This window comes from Lutra lutra, chromosome 1, assembly GCF_902655055.1.
Source record: "Lutra lutra chromosome 1, mLutLut1.2, whole genome shotgun sequence".
Classification (NCBI taxonomy): Eukaryota; Metazoa; Chordata; class Mammalia; order Carnivora; family Mustelidae; genus Lutra; species Lutra lutra.
The window spans coordinates 168,769,609-168,787,100 of record NC_062278.1 but is presented as its reverse complement, the minus strand read 5'-3'; the positions used below and the strand labels follow the sequence as shown (position 1 = coordinate 168,787,100).

The 17,492-nt window shown below is 43.9% G+C and overlaps 2 protein-coding genes across 5 annotated transcripts in view; one reads left to right on the top strand and one right to left on the bottom strand.

Annotated features, from left to right (window-relative positions):
- TSEN2 (tRNA splicing endonuclease subunit 2) overlaps window positions 1–3,060 on the top strand; it is a 41,491-nt gene extending 38,431 nt beyond the window's left edge. For all 4 annotated transcript variants that reach the window (XM_047744388.1, XM_047744386.1, XM_047744397.1 and 1 more), the window contains exons 11-12: window positions 1,112–1,201; window positions 2,169–3,060. In XM_047744388.1, coding sequence (XP_047600344.1) covers window positions 1,112–1,201; window positions 2,169–2,228 — 150 coding nt within the window. In that variant the 3' untranslated portion in view covers window positions 2,229–3,060. The remainder of the gene's footprint in view (window positions 1–1,111; window positions 1,202–2,168) is intronic.
- Window positions 3,061–8,773: 5,713 nt separating this feature from the next.
- Window positions 8,774–14,219, bottom strand: MKRN2OS (MKRN2 opposite strand). Its single transcript, XM_047744416.1, has 4 exons — window positions 13,940–14,219; window positions 10,952–11,001; window positions 10,212–10,374; window positions 8,774–9,237 (listed from the first exon to the last, which is right to left on the bottom strand). Exons 1-4 carry the CDS (start codon window positions 14,155–14,157, stop codon window positions 8,997–8,999), a joined length of 672 nt encoding a protein of 223 aa, XP_047600372.1. The 5' UTR covers window positions 14,158–14,219; the 3' UTR covers window positions 8,774–8,996.
- Between the last annotated feature and the right edge of the window lie 3,273 nt (window positions 14,220–17,492).

Below are 17,492 nucleotides of genomic sequence, written 5' to 3'. Positions count from 1 at the left end.
TCAGCTTTAGCATTCATGTGTCCCTTAAAATGGTTGGATTTTTTTTTTTTTTTTTTTTTGTTAAATGTAATAGAATCATAGAAGTCATCTGTAGGAACTTCACACCTGCCAGCGAGAAGGGGCTAGAAGCTGACCTCCTCTCACATTCCCTGCCATCGCCCACTCGTGCTGAGCTCCAAGAATTGAGCTTCAAAGCTTCCTGTAGTGATTGATGTAGGTGGGCCTTGCCTTCCTTCCCAGAGGTGCTGTCAGCACATGCTCAGCAGTCACTCACACACATTCACAAGGGAGTCAAAACATTGGTAAATTTCTTTTCAGAGCTAGCAGATCTCTTGAAGAGAAAGGAAGGATATTAATATTTATGGCTAAACACTGTACGTGTTTTCTCACCACCATGTTGTTATCCTCATCCCTAAGGGTGAGGAGGAATCAATCAGAATCAGATCCTGAGTGACAAAGCCAAGATCACACAGCTTATACACAGAATTAGGATTTAAACCCGCAGTCATCCGACTGCCTGGCTTATGTTCTGCTGGATTCTGCTGTCATCACGATAGGTGGGAAATTTCATCTTACACCAGGACTACTAAGGATGAAAGCTTTGTGTGTAATCTGTCATCCAAAAGTTTGCTAACTGAACACAGATTGTGAACCCCCTCTGGCTGTGCTCCAGTGCTCTTGGAGGCATGGTGGCAGGGGAGACCAGAAGGTCCAGCAGAGGCCAGGTGGAAACTATCTTGAGTCCAGGTTAAGTTGCTTATGCATGGCCTATAAAAAGCAACTTTGTCTGTTAGAAATAGGGAGTCTGTACTGCTTTTAGTACTTTTAGACCCACTTTATGGGACTTGTAGCATATATTTAATATTTTAAATACTGTGTTTATAATCCATATATTTGCTTTATTTGCATTCTCTTGCCATGTCAACAATGACTAAATGGCAGGTCCTTAGTCTAGCTCTCGGGTCCAGTCATGTTCCTAGGAGGAAATCGATGTGCTTTGTGAGTTTCCAAGAGCGCACGACGGGAGGGAATGGAGCCTGCCTGCATTTCCTGCACCCAAATTTATGTTGTTATTGTGTGGAATGTGGACATTTTCTTCATCTCTCAATAGGAACTGATGCTGTGCTATTTGATTAAACCCTCTACCATGACTGACAAAGAGATGGAGTCCCCAGAATGTATGAAACAAATTAAAGTTCAGGTAGGTAAACTCAGAGACAGACTCATGGCATCCCAAAGATTCCGTCCACCATATTGTGTCCTCTGGAACATGTGGTCCCAAGAAAAAAAATGAAAACCATCTTTCCTTGGTAACAGGAAGCCCCCGCAGAGGCCCTCTCCCTGCTGAGCCCACTTTCACTCCCCCGTAATTCCTGCTGCCACTTTATCTGCTGTGTCATTTGGCTTCCGTCCCCACCATCCAAATGACACAGCAGATAGCCTGGGACCTCCTAGCCTCCCCCAGGTCTCAGTCCCAGAAACTAAAGTGGTGCTGCTAACTCACTCCCCGCCTTGAACTTCTTATCTGGCTTCTGAGTCTACTGGCAGGTGTTTCTCCACCACGGCGGCCATCCTGTTACCCAGTATTAGTGACTATTTCTGTCCCGCGCGCTGCCTGTGACTGCTCCCCCACATCCAGCATATTGTCGGTTTTCTTTGTCTCTCACCTTGCACCCTTTCTTGTTCGCACTGCTCTGTTCCGCTGCAGCCTTGCCAGCCAGCCTCCCCAGTGCCCGTGCCTCATCTGAGCAGTTTGCCCCGCTCGCACTCCCTAGGTTAGCTGTTCTTCGCGTGCCAGCCCAGCCCACTGCTCCCTTCTCAGTGCTGGCCTGGATATACCAGCATGGTTTCAGAGCTGGTTCTAATGGTACAGGCTCACTTTCATACTGGCACTCCTGTTGCTGAAATGTGCTAATGGAATACCACTGCCAACACAAGTTTAGCTTTTAAAATCTTGGTGTGATTACGGTAGACGGTATTTGCATGGAAGGTGTGTATTGCTGCCTTCCCCTTAGCCCCAGGTGTTTCAGTGACAAGGAATGGGAGTGGATATCATCATTCTATAGACGGTTCTTTGTGAAATGTTGCTGTGATCCCACACGCCTAGCATGTTCTTTCATTTCTGTTCTTGAAATTTTTAGTCACCTTTTTATTTTCATTGGTTACAGGAGGTGATTCTAAGCCGTTGGGTTTCTTCACGAGAGAGGAGTGACCAAGATGAACTTTAACAATTCAACCTCACAATTCTGCTTTATCAGGAAATGCTATTCAGTCTCCTACAGTAAGCCAAGTTCAGTGTGAGGTAGAGTCCTCTTATTATAATCGCCTGATTATTGAAAAGTTTTAAAGGGCATAGCAGTCCCAGCACCAAGAAGCAGTTAGTATTTTACAAGATAAGATTACACAGGGGAGAAAAAAGAGCCCCGTGCTGGCCTCAGATTCTGTCTTTGGGTCAGTAACTGACTCCCGCCTGATACTGAGCAGCTCGTCTGTGGGCCGGGGTCCTCATCTATTCAGTAAGCAGGTGCGACTAGATGAGTCCCAAGAGGACTCTTCCGGCAGCAGGGAAATTCTGTTACTCTCTGATTTTACTTGAAAATGACAGTAGTTTACATTTATGTGGCACAGTACAGTTTCCCAAACACTCGTACACATGCGTCTCTTGTAACTCACCTCCAGGCTGTTCCTGAGAGAGTGCCGGAGAGATTTGGGGATTGTAAGGCTCTGTATTCTGTTATGTTAAAAGGAACAAATAATGTGTATCTCACCTTATCTAAGAACCTAAACCAATTACTCAAACGCTTAAAAATCCGTTTAATATCTGTCAAGGATTTCCGTGTCATAAAGCCTTTAAAACCTAATCTTTAGCTCTCCGCGAACTCACTGATGGACATGCTTGTGTATAGTACACAACAGTATTGTACAGTATTAGAGAAAAATTGCATCGTGCTTCAGTGAACTTGCTATAAAATTTTTAAAATGTAGTGAAATAATGTATGGAGTTACATAATGAATGCAGTTAGCATTTGGTAAAACACAATAAACCAAGCCTTTTTCAAATCGCTTGTGTACCATTGAAGGTTTGCAGGGTGGCGGCGGGGGTGGAGGGGCAGATGAGCAGGGGAGAGGCCAGTATTGGTGTGAGGGAAACAAATGTCAGATTCGTCCCATGTCCAAATTCAAGACACTGGCAGACAGTCTTCTCCTTGGCACTAAATATCCCAGAAGTGGATGGTACAAGCTGGAAGCTGAGAGATGACTAAGATGGGAATCTGTGTGCATTCCTCTGGCGCTGCCAGCAGCCTGAGATGCTGCTTGTAGTTGCGTGTGTTAACGCGGTGCCTTCTGTTCACGGCAGGATCCTGCTCCCTCACACGAGAATCATTGTATCTGCACGGCCTCTGTTTTAAAGATTTGGTATTCAGATGAAGGAGGTTGTCCACTTTTTCCCCTGCCTCAGACCAATAATGATCATCACTTTGAAAGAGTCTCTTAGTAGTAAGTCCTTTTGCGCTTCATTAGTGATGCTAATACTTCAATATTTTTACTACCCGCTTTGCTTTCTCCAGGCTCCTTAGCAAAGTAAAAGACTTGGCTTTGAAGCAGCACCCTCTCAAAACCCTGAGGGTCAGCAAAATTTCTGGAGCCATTTTTTTCCCTATTTCATCTGTCATTGGTGGTGACGTTTCTCTCCAAGCCTGATCAGTGTATCATGTGCCTTTCTGGTAAAAACTCTACCATGAATCCTTCATCAAAGTCCTGTCCTCCTGTGAGCACTCCACGTCACATATCTTATCATCAGCTAATGTGCCTTCAAGGTTGTGGGAACTCCCTTCATGTAATGGCCACATTAAAGATGCAGAAAAGCCACAAGACTGCACAGGTATTATTTCTAACTGAAGGCTCTAGAAGAATGTTCAAAAGCATCATCTTTAGACCAGCCTCTTAGGAAAGATTTTCCTTCTTCAAGTCCACAGTGTGAATGTAATGTAGCAGCCCATGCGCTCTTCAGCATTACCCAGGGGCCCTGGGGTTCTGGAATGATGTACCGCAAAGGTTTTGGTTTACATGAGCCTCACAGTTACCAGCAAAAAGAGTAGGATTAGCTTATCTGTAGATGCATTATGTCCTGGAACTTTTTTTTCACCTTCTGAAATAAATGTAACAGATGGCGTGTGTTTTCTTTTTAAAATGCTCAGGTTGAGCAAGATTGGAAATTTGTTCTGTGATAAAACCACCTTCAGGCATGGCCGTGGTTCACTGGGGGAGATGCTGCTGCCTCACTGAAAACGGAAGTTGCTTTACCTACTCTCTTCAAAGTGTGTTTATGTGGCTCTTAAATCATGAACCTTCCAGGCTTGCTTCAAAACGAATTCTTCACCAAATCCTCCCTCTGCTCCAGCACTTCTCAGCCCTTCCAAGGCATCTAAGCTGCTCGCTGTAGCAACATGTGCTCAGGGGCATCGCGCTGACCAGCTGTGCACCCTCCATACAAGGATTTCACTGGCTTTATAAAAATAGCATGCCACACTCAAGAGCACCATCAAACTTCATGGAACCAACACTTTTTCCAAGTTCTGTTTTGTCACCCAGTGCAAAAAACCATTCACAAATAAAGGGGGAACACATGTTTGGCCAGGATTCTTTTATATGATCACCTTTCTCAAATTATTACCACTTTTTTTTTCTTCTAAGGTGATTTCCTAGGCCTTTAAAACTCACCTTTTTTTCTTTTTTTCTTTTTTTAAGATTTTTATTTATTTGACAGAGAGAAAGAGCACAACCGAGGGGAGTGGAAGAGGGAGAAGCAGGCTCTCCACTGAGCAGAGAGTCCAATATGGGACTCGATCCCAAGACCCTGGGATCATTACCCAAGCCAAAGGCAAACACTTAACACTTAACCAACTGAGTCACCCAAGTACCCAAAACACTTAACTTTCTTCATGAACTTTTCCATTTCCATAAGAGACATTTTTACTCAATAAAGAGGGGGAAATGATGTGACCATACACCACCATCCAAACAGCACAAGCATTGGGTGGTCAGCTAAGACTAGCCCATGCTGTGTGCTTCAGGCACAGGTTGAGTGATTTTTCTGCAGACTCAGACTCATTTTGGGGTGGGGGGTGGGTGTAGCCAATATGGAATACCATTTTTTTTGGAAAAATTATTATAGCAAAAAAATATATTATTATAGCAAATAAATAGTGGAGGTTAAGATGGGGCAGACACCTGTGTTCATGCTTCTCCCACAGCAGACTTTTGAGTTTTTGCCCTAGGACGAAGGTTTTGAGTCTCAGAGATGTGACCACCACACACCACCGCCACCAAGTGCAAGTGGAGGACTTGACCCGAGAGCTCTCGGTCCTGGGTTTAGTGCCTTTACAAGATCTCCAGCAGAAGTGACACCAGCCTAGAAAAACATGTGAAATCAGAAATACAGCACAGATGACTTTCAGTTGCTTCCAGCCATGCGGATTCGTTTGGTGGGGGGTTGGAAGTAGACAGGAAGCACTCTTGTAAGAACCACCATACCTACCATCCGTTAAAGCAGTTATTTGAGTAGTTGATTATTTTATGATGATTCTCTTAGCTTCCATTTTAGAGGCTGACATTTTCTGACCTCATTCCCAAACTGAAGTTGGAAATAGTAAAGTCTGTGGCTTTGCTGGCCTAAGTTCTCCTGTAAGGAGATTGAGTTCTAGAAAGTGATTAGTTGGTGACATTACGCTTGGCAGGGATTAAACCAGCATGAATGGGGCATAGTTTTGGGCAGGTTTACCAGGGTGGGGATGGTTAGGTTTCTCTTCCTTTTAAATACTGTTTATTGGGGCACCTGGGTGGCTCAGTGGGTTAAAGGCTCTGCCTTTGGCTTGGGTCATGATCCCAGGGTCCTGGGATCGAGCCCCGCATTGGGATCTCTGCTCGGTGGGGAGCCTGCTTCCCCCTCTCTCTCTGCCTGCCTCTCTGACTGCTTGTGATCTCTGTCAAATAAATAAATAAAATCTTCAAAAAATAAATAAATACTGTTTATTGGGTTTTCCTGGTGGTAGGAGTAATTCATCAATGCTCCAAAGGCTTTGGGAAGATGCCTTTTGGGTGGATCAATTTAGACTTTCAAATGAGGAACACCGAGGCCAACTTTACGACATTGCTGTGAAAAGGAGCCCAGCAGCTGGCCACTGCGGCCATTGCGAGGTGTTGGTGGGGACTAGGTGTGTGCCCCAGGGCAGCATGGGACAGGGGTGCTGAGATGCAGAGGCATGTTGTTGGGAGTGCCAGCAAGAACTCCTCTGGGAAATGGAGTTGGTGCCAATGCTAATTGCCTTGTACTTCTGTTAGCATTTAACTGGTATGATAAAAGAAACTTAATGGAAGGAGTCTCAGGTAATAATTCTGCAAAACTAAGCAACATTGCCATCTATTGGTGTTATTTCAATGCTGAATTTCCTTTGTTAGGGGTAAAGCTTATAGGGTCGTACTGTGATTTTTATGAGAGGGAGTTTGTGGCCTCCTGAAGTGAAAAAAGAAATAGGGTGACTACTGCTATGGTCACCCCCAGGTTGAAGAGTGGCCCCTAAAACAGGTTTTGGGGACCCTGAAAGCTTTGTTTGAAAATCAAGTGAAGCACTAAGAGAAAGCATGAACTTGGTATTTCTAGCATTAACCGTTCTTATTTTATCTGAATAGTTTTGTGACATTTATTTCCTTTCCGTATTTGAATGTCAAAGCAAAATCTTTATTTTCTCCTTTATCTTCTCTAATGATGGCAAATCTGTGACCCAGTTGCCACAAATCCCAGGTACCACTGGCCTGCTTTCAGATTGCCAGGTGACCCAGGGAGTTAAGTGCACAGCCTTTGCAGTCATACCTAGGTCTGATCTCTGGTTTTCCCACTATGTGACTTTTCTTCAGTTTCCCTTTTCATCTGTAATAGAGGCATATTGTTAGTACCTACCTCACAAGATGGTCTTAAGGATCAAAAGGGAAGAAAGAGGAAGAAATTTACTCAGGTATGGAATCCTTAATGATACCCATTAAGTGCAGCTGCTCTGATTATCAATAATTGGGAAACAGCTAGACCAGGGAAGTAGAGTCCTAAAACAGTGTGTTAAGAGAATAGGGACAAATTAGAATATTTCCCAAACTCAACACTTTTCATCTCTACCCAGTTGAAGTCTTTATGACTTCTTGAACACCACAGAATAGTAAGCATGATTCTGTTTAAAGTGGCATCATATTCTGGGTGGGAGGTTTTGTTTTTCTTAAAAGTACCTGAACCTATAGATGGAAGTGGTGTACTTTGCCTTTTTTCCCCACTGAAGTTACCAAGTGCTGAAACTTTACCCAAATGCCTCTTTGGAAACAGGCCTTAAGGATCTGTAGCAAGTTTTCTAAATATCTTTCTTATGAGTAAATTATTGGTCCCGTGAAGATGGATTTGGTTTTTAGAAAGTAGACATCTTTATTTGGTGCCGTAGCTGGGGAGATTAGCTGTGGTGGTAAATCACATTTGGTCAAAAACAAACTGAATTCTGGAAGCAGTTTCCAGAGAGGAACGATGAAATGTTTTCTCCTTGGCTATAAAGTTCAGTGATCATTTGGGTATATGAATTCTGATGTGGTTGTTAAAAATCACCTCACTTCTTTATAATTCCTCATCCCAGTTATCCCCTTCTTCCCCCTGAAGGTATTAAAGAAAGAAGTTGACCTTTCATTGTGTTCTTTCTGAATTCTGTACTTACTTATTTATTTTTAAGATTTTATTTATTTATTTGACAGTGAGAGATGGAACACAAGCTGGGGAAGCGGAAGCGGAAGTGGAAGCAGAAGCGGAAGCGGAAGAGGGAGATGCAGGCTTCCTGCTGAGCAGGGAGCCTGATGCAGGCTCAATCCCAGAACTCGAGGATCATGACTGAGCCAAAGGCAGATGCTTAACAACTGAGTCACACAGGTGCCCCCTGAATTCCATACTTAAAGTAGACAGAAGAGGGGCACCCTCTTGATCTCAGGGTTGTGAGTTCAAGCCCCATGTTGGGTGTAGAGATGACTTCAAATAAATAAAGTTTAAAATATAAATAAATACAGTAGACAGGGGATGTACTTGCCTTGGTCAGCTCAACACCCCAATCCTCTCATGTCAGGTCAAGTAATATGAGAGAGAAACAGACTGAGTGAATTGCCATCCACTTTGCATATAGTCTCATAAAGACTGATTGAGAAGTGGAGCCCATTTCCTAACTTAGATTCAGAAACCCTTACTTGCTTGTTTTCCTGCTCTCTTTCTTTCACTATTACTGTCAAAAGGTTACCATGCACTTTTTGAATAAAAACAGAATTTATTTCATAAATTGTGTCTTGCTCACCTTTCTACAAATGCCCTTTCTAGGTTCACATGGAAAGATGAATTTGTTCAGCTTTAATTAAAAAAATAGCTTTCATTGTCCTGTGAATAAAAGATGTTGCCACTTTATGCTGTAACATGGAACCTCAGTTTAAAAACAGAACCATCCCCTGGGGATAAAAATATATTATATGTTTATAAAAAATAAAAAATAATAATAAAAAAAAGAAAAAAGAAAAACAGAATCATTATGAGAATAATTTACTTGAAATGAGTGGAGCCTGGGTGGCTCAGTCAGTTAGGTGTCTGCCTTTGGCTCAGGTCATGATCCCAGAGTCCTGGGATGGAGTTCTGCTTCAGGCTCCCTGCTCAGTAGGAAGTCTGCTTCTCCCCCTCCCACTCCCCCTGCTAGTGTTCCCTCTATCCCTGTGTTGCTCTCTGTCAAATTTTTTTTTTAAATTTACTTGTATTGCATACAATTTTTAAAACTTTAGCAAAACATAGCAATTTTTATTAATTTCATAAACACAATGCAGTAAGTAGAAATGTGCTACAAAGAAAGCCATTTAACACCTTGTTATTAACCACAGTTGAACACACGTAGAAATCCCTCAAACCGTCTAACGGTGCTGTCCCTCTGCTCTTAGCACACTCAGCACGAGCTGCTCCCCTCCGAAGGACTTGTCTCCTCATCAGGGTGGTCGGTCACATAGAAGCCATGCTCCTCTATCGCCCGGTAGAGTGTGATGTACTTGGAGGCCTTCCTCGTCCTTGGCACCACATACTTCTCTGTGAACTCTTCTTTGCCCAGTTGCTCCTTGCCTTCTGTGGTCAGAATACAGTTAATGAATGTGAGGGTGTAACTGTAGCAGTTATGACGGTCTTCTTCATACCTTAGAAAACAAGGATGGTGAGAAGAGAAGGCTGAGGTTTCAAAGTGGCTCAGACACAGGCCGTGAAGCCACCAAGGGACTTGCAGGATTGAAATTGGGCCCTCCGCACACTGGGTCTGCTGGTCCCCTGGACGACTGAACTCCCAGAGTGCAGATCTGAAGGATGCTTGGCCGCTCGGGCTATTTCTGCTTGCAACTTCAGCAAGATAGGCGTGGACACGCCTAGATGTTCAGAATGCTGACTTGAGTTGTACAGAAACTTGGGGAACTGACGTTTTAGAAATAGAGTTCCATTTCTAAGTTTTAGGGTATCCCAGCGTCTACACTTATTTTAAGGGAAGCCTCAAACCAATTAGGTCCACAAGTATGCTACATACCTAAAGTATTGAGGGAGCAAGAAATTGAGAAATTTCAAATTGCTAAATCAAAAAAAGGGCTGTTATGTATTTTTTACGTTTTAAACACTTTTTAAAATTTTTAAGAGGGGGCTTCTGGGTGGTTCAATGGGTTAAAGCCTCTGCTTTCAGCTCAGGTCCTGGCCTCAGGGTCCTAGGATAGAGCCCCGCATGTGGCTCTCTGCTCAGCGGGGAGCCTGCTTCCCCCTCCCTCTCTACCTGCCTCTCTGAGTACTTGTGATTTCTGTCCCTTTGTCAAATAAATAAAATCTTTAAAAAAATTTTTTAAGGGACTATAATATGACTTTTGCTGTACATATTAAATGTTAAGTATATAAAAATTCTAATCAAATAACGGAAGTACTATGTTGTAGTCCTTTCAGTTCTTAAGATACCGTGATTCTGTTATGTAAATGTAGGCTGGCTCACCCCTGCAGAAAACCCAAGGTCATTCAACCCCTGCTTATGTTTTGTTACAGGCCCTACTATCTCAGTACAGGCTCAACACGAACCAAACACAGCTTACGAGTCATCTGCGCTGGGGTCACACCTGCCTGGGGAACCTCCAGGGAACCGTACCTCTGGGGCAGCCAGGCCCCCGTGCTGGAGAAGTCTTCCAGGTACTTGTCCCACTGGTCCATCAGTCCATACATGCCAGGCTGCAGTAGCGGGATGCTTACACTCTCCTCCCACCCTGCTTCATCTCGCCGGACACCATGTGTGGTGTAGTTATACACTACTCCTGCAACCGGAAATGGGGTCATGCGGGAGCTTAAGGGAACACACACCTCTGTGAGGGGTGGTTGGAAGACGGTCACAGCCACCATGGTCACTTTACAAAGAGGTTAGCCAGATCGTACTTTCTGATGGCTGTCAGAGTGCAGGAGTCCACAAGAGGCTCTAGAATCTGCCTCCCCACCCCCAGGGTCAAGCTGGGGAGGCAGCCACCCCCCGAAACAGAGCTGGAGCCTTTCCTAGAGCCAGGGAGCATCGGGACTGTTGGAGCCTCTGCCTCTCCTGCCCTCAGCACCTCATTTCTTTCAGGGAAAACCAGTTCTTTCTCCACCCCCTCTTCTCCTTCCACAAAGTTGCCACAGCAAACGGAGACAATCATAGGGCCAAGATAATCATCTTCATATTCTTGTGGAAGTTTTCTATGTATCAGAGGGTCTCTCTGGTTTCCTTAAATCAGCACTGACTTTCCGCTGAGACAACGGGTCATACATTTGATGGCTCGTGTGGGTAAATCTGAGTCCAAACACCCAGTCCTGGGTTTCTGTTCACTCGTCAGTTTCTCCTGCTTTGAGCAGGGCACTCACCATTCGTGTTGGTTATTCCGACGTGAAGATCAGACCTTCCATCGTACTCCCTGAAAGGAACAGGAAGAGTCGGTATTTACAGTAGGAGACTGATCTTGGCTGGTGCCAGAACTGGCCATCAGTGACCAGGGGAGAGGAAGCGCTATTTCAAAACTGGTTGAGCCAAGAGTACATTTGAGGTAGAAAATACCCCCTGACCCCCAAGGGTTTTTTTAACCACACCCCACCCCATTATTATTACTAAAGCCCTATCACCACCACACACGCACTAAAGTGTGTAGAAAGCGAGCCCTGCTGGACCGTGAAGTCAGCTTAGCTCCTGGCTCCCCAGCAGAGGGGCACACCTGCAGGTCAGTTGTTGAAGGAGCTCCTCATTCTTTCCACATTGTAGGTGAGGTTACAGCCTGTTCCTCAGGCTGAGTAGGGAAAGGGTCCTGAGTGCATCTCCGTGGACCTCTACCATCGAAACTGAAATAGCGTCTTTTGGTCTTTGTATCCCACGGCCATGCTCACTTTTCCCGGACAGCCCTTGCTTCCTAAAATTACTCTTGACCTGAGACTGTCCATTAAATCTCTGACTCCATGATTTAACTTTCATATACAATCCCAGGCCATCACTTACTAGCCTTGGGACATTAGAAAGTCACTTTCTCTGATCTCCGATTCCTCATTTGTAAAATGGGGATATCATAAACTTCCAGCAGGCTGGTTGTAAGAATAAAATGCCTGTCAAGTAATGGCCACATACAGGTGTTGAATAAATCAGAGGTCATTGTTAAATGATAAAGCTCCTTCATGAGACGGCAGGTTCCCAATGGAAGCAAGCAGTCCCAGGCTTTAAGATGATCAAGAACACCAACGGTGGCCCCACTTTCAGAGTGATCCCCCAGGTCATCTTGTTGCAGCCACTTTGTTTTGAGACCCCATGGGTCCAGAGGCTGAGAATGAACCCAGCGTGTCATTGCACTGTTTCCTGCTGAAATCCCAGCTATTCCTTCCTTCCCCCCCGTCCCTTAGTGGCCAGGGGGCTTTGTGTAGTCCACAACCTGCACAACCATATGTGACAGCCCTGAGAGTTTGATGAGAACCTCAGTGATTCCTTTGGGTTATTGCAGGTTTTCTTTCACAAAGTAGGTGAAATCGTCTCAAGGTGAATCGTGGGAGTCAGTCCTGAGGTTTTGGAAGTGGCTGAAAGGGAAAGGAACAATTTGGAAGTGGGCCTTAGAGGGTCTGGTGGTAAAGGTACTACTTAGGTTTCTGCAGATCCTAGTCTGGGGGGATGGGAAGATGCCAAAGCATATAACCTGTTTCAACATCACCACCTCACTTCTCATGCTAAGCAAGGCGAGGCCTGTCAGTATTGCTACCACATCATAGAATAAATTAATGCTTCCTAGAGGCCAACCTGAAAGTCTGTCATGTTCTAGAGAGCAGGGCTGTGGCTCCTTCACTGTGACATCCCTAGCTGCTCAGTAAGGATTTGTTGAATGAACCAATGTTATGGTAAATAAATTCTGAATTTTAATCACTTCATTCAAAAGCTTTTGGAATCCAGCCAGTTAATACTCCAGGTTAGCATGAATGATGGGATCTTATGAAACCTTTTGGGCTTCATGATTCAGATAAGGAAAACGAAAGTTGTGCCATTTGTATTCTGAACTGAGTATAAGAAAAGGATGGAAAGGAGTACGTTGGATCAACATTGTGACTGGTGCCTGGGTCAGGTTTATCTGCCTTATCATTGAGCCTCACCACCCTGCAGGGTCAGCAGGATCCTCCATTTGTAGATGAGGAATAGAGACTGGAGGGTCTGGAGCTGGTCTGAACGGGAGTAGGAACTGGGGGCTTTGTGGCAATACAGTCTGAGCTATTCTCTCTGTACCCAGCAGCCTCCCAGAGGGGCAGGGGTGCAGCACTCTGCACACTTTGGTTCATTTCATCCACATAAAGACAGGAAGGAAACCAATTAAGGAAGTTAGTAAGCAGGGAAATGACTAGACCACTCCAACTGTCTTATCCCAAACCAGCGCTGCTGAGGGCACATGGGGGTTGGGAGGGTCGATTTCAAGGAGGCATTAGGTCATAGTGATGCTCGTGACCATGGTCATTCCATAGTGTCCCTGCTCTCACTCCTGGTTTATCTTGGGCCGCTTCTAATTCCATTTCTAAACTCCACAGGGATACTAAGGAGGGGCACAGTCCTTTTGATTTCTAAAATCTTTCTTAGTCAGGTGGTATCCACAACTGAGGCACACCACCTCTGGTCTTCAGTTTAATTCATCTCAATGCAGAATAGTCTGTATATGGCTTTTCTTCAGGCTTTGTACATTGTTCTTGTTGGTCACAGAAATTACAGACTAACTTGCAGTAAAGAAATTATTTTGATTAGAGTAGCTGCTGGGTCATTTTCCCAGTTACCCTCTTAGCACAAAATCTATGACCTAAAAAAGTGCCAAACTATCAGTTTTCCTCTCTTAAGAGTGTATAAGCAGTTTTGATCTTCTCTTATTCTTCATATAGTCTTGCACTTACCAATCTAGGAAAGTACACACACCATCTATCTTTATGAAATGAATAGACCTAAATTTTAGGATTTAATGTTGAAACACTGGCAAGATTATCCACCAAACCTCACACCATATAGTGCATGTTAGAAAAAGAAAGTTTTGGGGGCATCTGGGTAGCTTGGTTGGTTAAGTGTCCAACTCTTGGTTTAGACTCAGGTCATGATCTCAGTCTCATGGCATCTCAAAGCCCCCCACCCCCACCCCTGCAACAGGCTCTGTGCTCACCCCTCAGCAGGGAGTCTGCTGGAAATTCTCTCTTCCTTTTCTTCGCCCTCTGCCCTTCCACCCTTCCCTCTCCCCTCCCCCCCACCCCGAACTCTCTCTCTCTAAAATAAATCTTTAAAGAAAAAGTTTTAGTGACTACAACACAGAAGGAGAAGTTTACAGAATCACTTAATATAACACTCAAAAAGCACTGTACCTAAGAAACGTCCCTTGAGTTGGTCTGAGGAGGAATGAACATTTTTCCTGATGCCCGTTGGTAAACGGATTGGAGATGCTAATAGGTGCTTCCTCCAGCTTCCTCGAGCCTATGACCTGATGGCAGAGGGGGCAGCATTGGGGAACACTGAAGCTATAGATGTATTTCTTACAGTGGTTGAATTTAATTAAAGCCTTTCCAGCCTCAGTACACTGCATGGCTTTCCTGTCCTGGGCAACCAGGCACGGTTTCCCAAGACTTCCTTTTCCTCATTATCTGGCTAACAAATGTAAGCCTCCAGAGTAACCTGAACAGCCATGATGTCATCCTGATTGACAGCGCAAGTAGGATTAACCAGTAACCAGACCTCCCCAGAAACTGGTGTCTTAAAGGGCTAGTTTTCATTTGTGCTCACTTACAGTTTTTTTCCAGCCTTGTCAACATGCAGCTCCTACTTATCCTTTAAAGCCCTACTTTTCTGTGAAATCTTCCTTCGCTTCCTTGAGCATTCCCTTGCATTGGTACAGGCGGATTCATGTTTCTCCTGGAGTTCTGATATTCGATTAGCCATTAGTCTGTGAGCTTCTTGCAGTTAAGGGCCCCCATTTATTTCTGTGTTTCTAGAATAGGTTACGTCGTTTTGTTGTTGGATAAATATAGCCTTGGAGGCTATTTTCTTTTGATGTTTTATATCGTAGAAGTAATCTTGCTCATAAAAAATTAACAGCAGTTAGAAATAAGGATAGTGGTTGCCCTGGGTGGGGGCGAGAGGGATACTGTCTAGGAGACGGCAGGAGGGAGTTTCTGTGGCCTGCGGCTGCTCTGATTCATTATCAAGGGACTGGTTGTACTGAGTGTTCAGTTTGTGAAAATTCATCAAGCTGAACATTTTACTACATGCACTGTACGATTCTTCAATTTTATTTATTTATTTATTTTTAAGGATTTTATTTATTTATTTGACAGAGATCACAAGTAGGCAGAGAGGCAGGCAGAGAGAGAGGAGGAAGCAGGCTCCCCGCTGAGCAGAGAGCCCGATGGGATGATGGGATGCGGGGCTTGATCCCAGGACCCTGGGATCATGACCCGAGCCGAAGGCAGAGGCTTAACCCACCGAGCCACCCAGGCGCCCCCGATTCTTCAATTTTAAAATAATTTTGAGAAACTGCAAAATAAGGTAAGAAAAAAAGGTAATGTCCCCTGTTCCTCCACAACATTTTTCCACTCATCAAATCCTGTTCCCTGAGAAAACTAATAGTAAGGTAAATGAGTATTTCCACATAATTTTTTAAAAGCCAGTGTTGTGATAACAGCACCCTGTTTTGAAATGTGTGTATTTCTGTCATCTCAGAAATTTATCTACAAAGTTAGGCCTATAGGTCCAGCTTGTCCTTTCAGATGACTGCATAGGAATCCTTAGTTTGGTTGCACCACACTTTTGTTTTTTAAACTAATGTCTGCACCATTACTTTTTTTTAAAGTAATGTCTGCACCCAACATGGGGCTTAAACTCACAACCCTGAGATCAAGAGTTACATGTTCCACTGACTGAGCCAGCCAGGCAGCCCTGCACCATACTGTATTTAGCCAAGCCCTTATCGATGCCTATAGTTCCAGAGAAAAGCAGTGGTAAAGGGAAGACCTGTGGGTATCATGGTGGGCATAGTTGCTTGGGAAAAGTGTTTCACAGCATGCATTTAAATAAATTACAGTATGCTGAAATGCAGAAAAGTGCATATTAAGTATTAATAATATGAAAATGATCATCAGACTCACAGAACTAGAAAAAACCTGAGAAATCCTTTCAACCATCTTCTCTTGTTACAGCGAGGGCAGACAGGCTATAGCTAGATGCCCAGCTCAGGTGACCGAAGTCCTAGGTTGTTCATTATTAATATAAACCAGGTAACTATTGTTTGATTGTTTTGAGTGGCCCAAGTTATTTTCTTTCTTTCTTTCTTTCTTTTTTTTTTTTAGTTTTTTAAATTTTTTAAAAAAGATTTTATTTATTCACCCCAGAGCAAGAAAGAGAAAGAGACAGTGAGAGAGAGCACCAGCAGGGAGGAGAGGGAGAAGCAGGCTCCCCATGGAGCAGGACCCTGGGATTATGACCTGAGCCAAAGGCAGATGCTTAAATGACTGAGCCACCCAGGTGTCCCCCAAGTTATTTTCAACTGAGAATATATTCATCTTCATGACACCAATACCAAGAGGAATTTTTAATCTTATGAAAAGGAACGGAGGCATCATGCCTTGATAAAGGTTTTTAATACACTAGCATTCTCCTTTTCAAAAAACACAGGCATCTTGGGGTACCTGGCTGGCTCTGTTGGGAAAGCATGTGACCCTTGATCTCGGGGTTGTGATTTTGAGCCCCACATAGGGTCATGAGATCACTTAAAAATAAATTTTAAAACTCTTTAAAACACAGGCATCTTAAATCCTTTTTACCTTATTTTCTCTATTTCTAAAAATCTTCTTATGGTAAAAATAAAACATAGATAAAGATGATAACACAAAACAAATGTATAGATTAATGGATTATTTTACTGTGAACCCCTTGTAAGTATCACTCAAAGTCAAGAGCTAGTACTTTTCGATCCATCTCAGGGGCCCCTGCCCTGTCCATCCCCCTGCCCCCGTCTTCCTCCAGAAGTGACCCCCACACCCACTTTTCTAGTAATCATTCCTTGTGCTTCATTTTGGTTTCATTATCAAGTGTGCATCCATAGATACTGTGGTTGAGTCTTATTTAAACATTTTTATTCTGTATCTTAAGTTTTGGTTCCTTTTCCTTCCTTTGATTTTTTTTTTTATCATGTATTTGTGAAGCATCCAATTCGCCGAACCTGTAGGGTCTCCCATGGTCTGTTGCTAACGGCTTCCTCGGGGTTCAGTTCAAAACACTAGTGTGCTTTCTGTACACCCTTCAAGTTACCACCTGGTTCCAGAGACCGTATCGGACTGAGTTATGATCCTCTTGTCAAGACTGTGGGTGGTAATGTGTTCTCTCAGCAGAGGCACGTCAAATCTGGTCTTCACTCTTTTTTCGTGGTAGTCCCCATTGTTTTCAGTGCTTACAGATCCATTCATTCACCGACAGTGGCACAGTGATGATAGTCTAAGTCCATCATGTTGTTTTCATACATTAGTTGGAATAATAGTATGAGGAGACACTTCCCCTCAGCTATTACTCACTTACGCAGTGGTACTGGCATACTGGAAGGATTGGACATGTGCCCGATTCTTGATTCACTTTTCAACATAATGAGGACATCTCTGATGTACTCAGAAAGTACCCATTTGGTCCCATATCTCTTCTACTCTACTGTCACTTAATGAATTCTGGGTGTGAACATACTAGCTGGATTTCAACCCAATGTGGTTATTATTGTCAAAGCGTAGACTGTCCCATTGTGGCCTCTTCCATTGGCCCCCTGAGTCCTTTTCACATGAACCTACTAGTCACTGATGATTTCCTTGCTATCTAGCCCATTGAGATGTTCCAGGTTCATCTCAGACCTTTCCCAGACTTAGCCCTGGAATCAGCCAT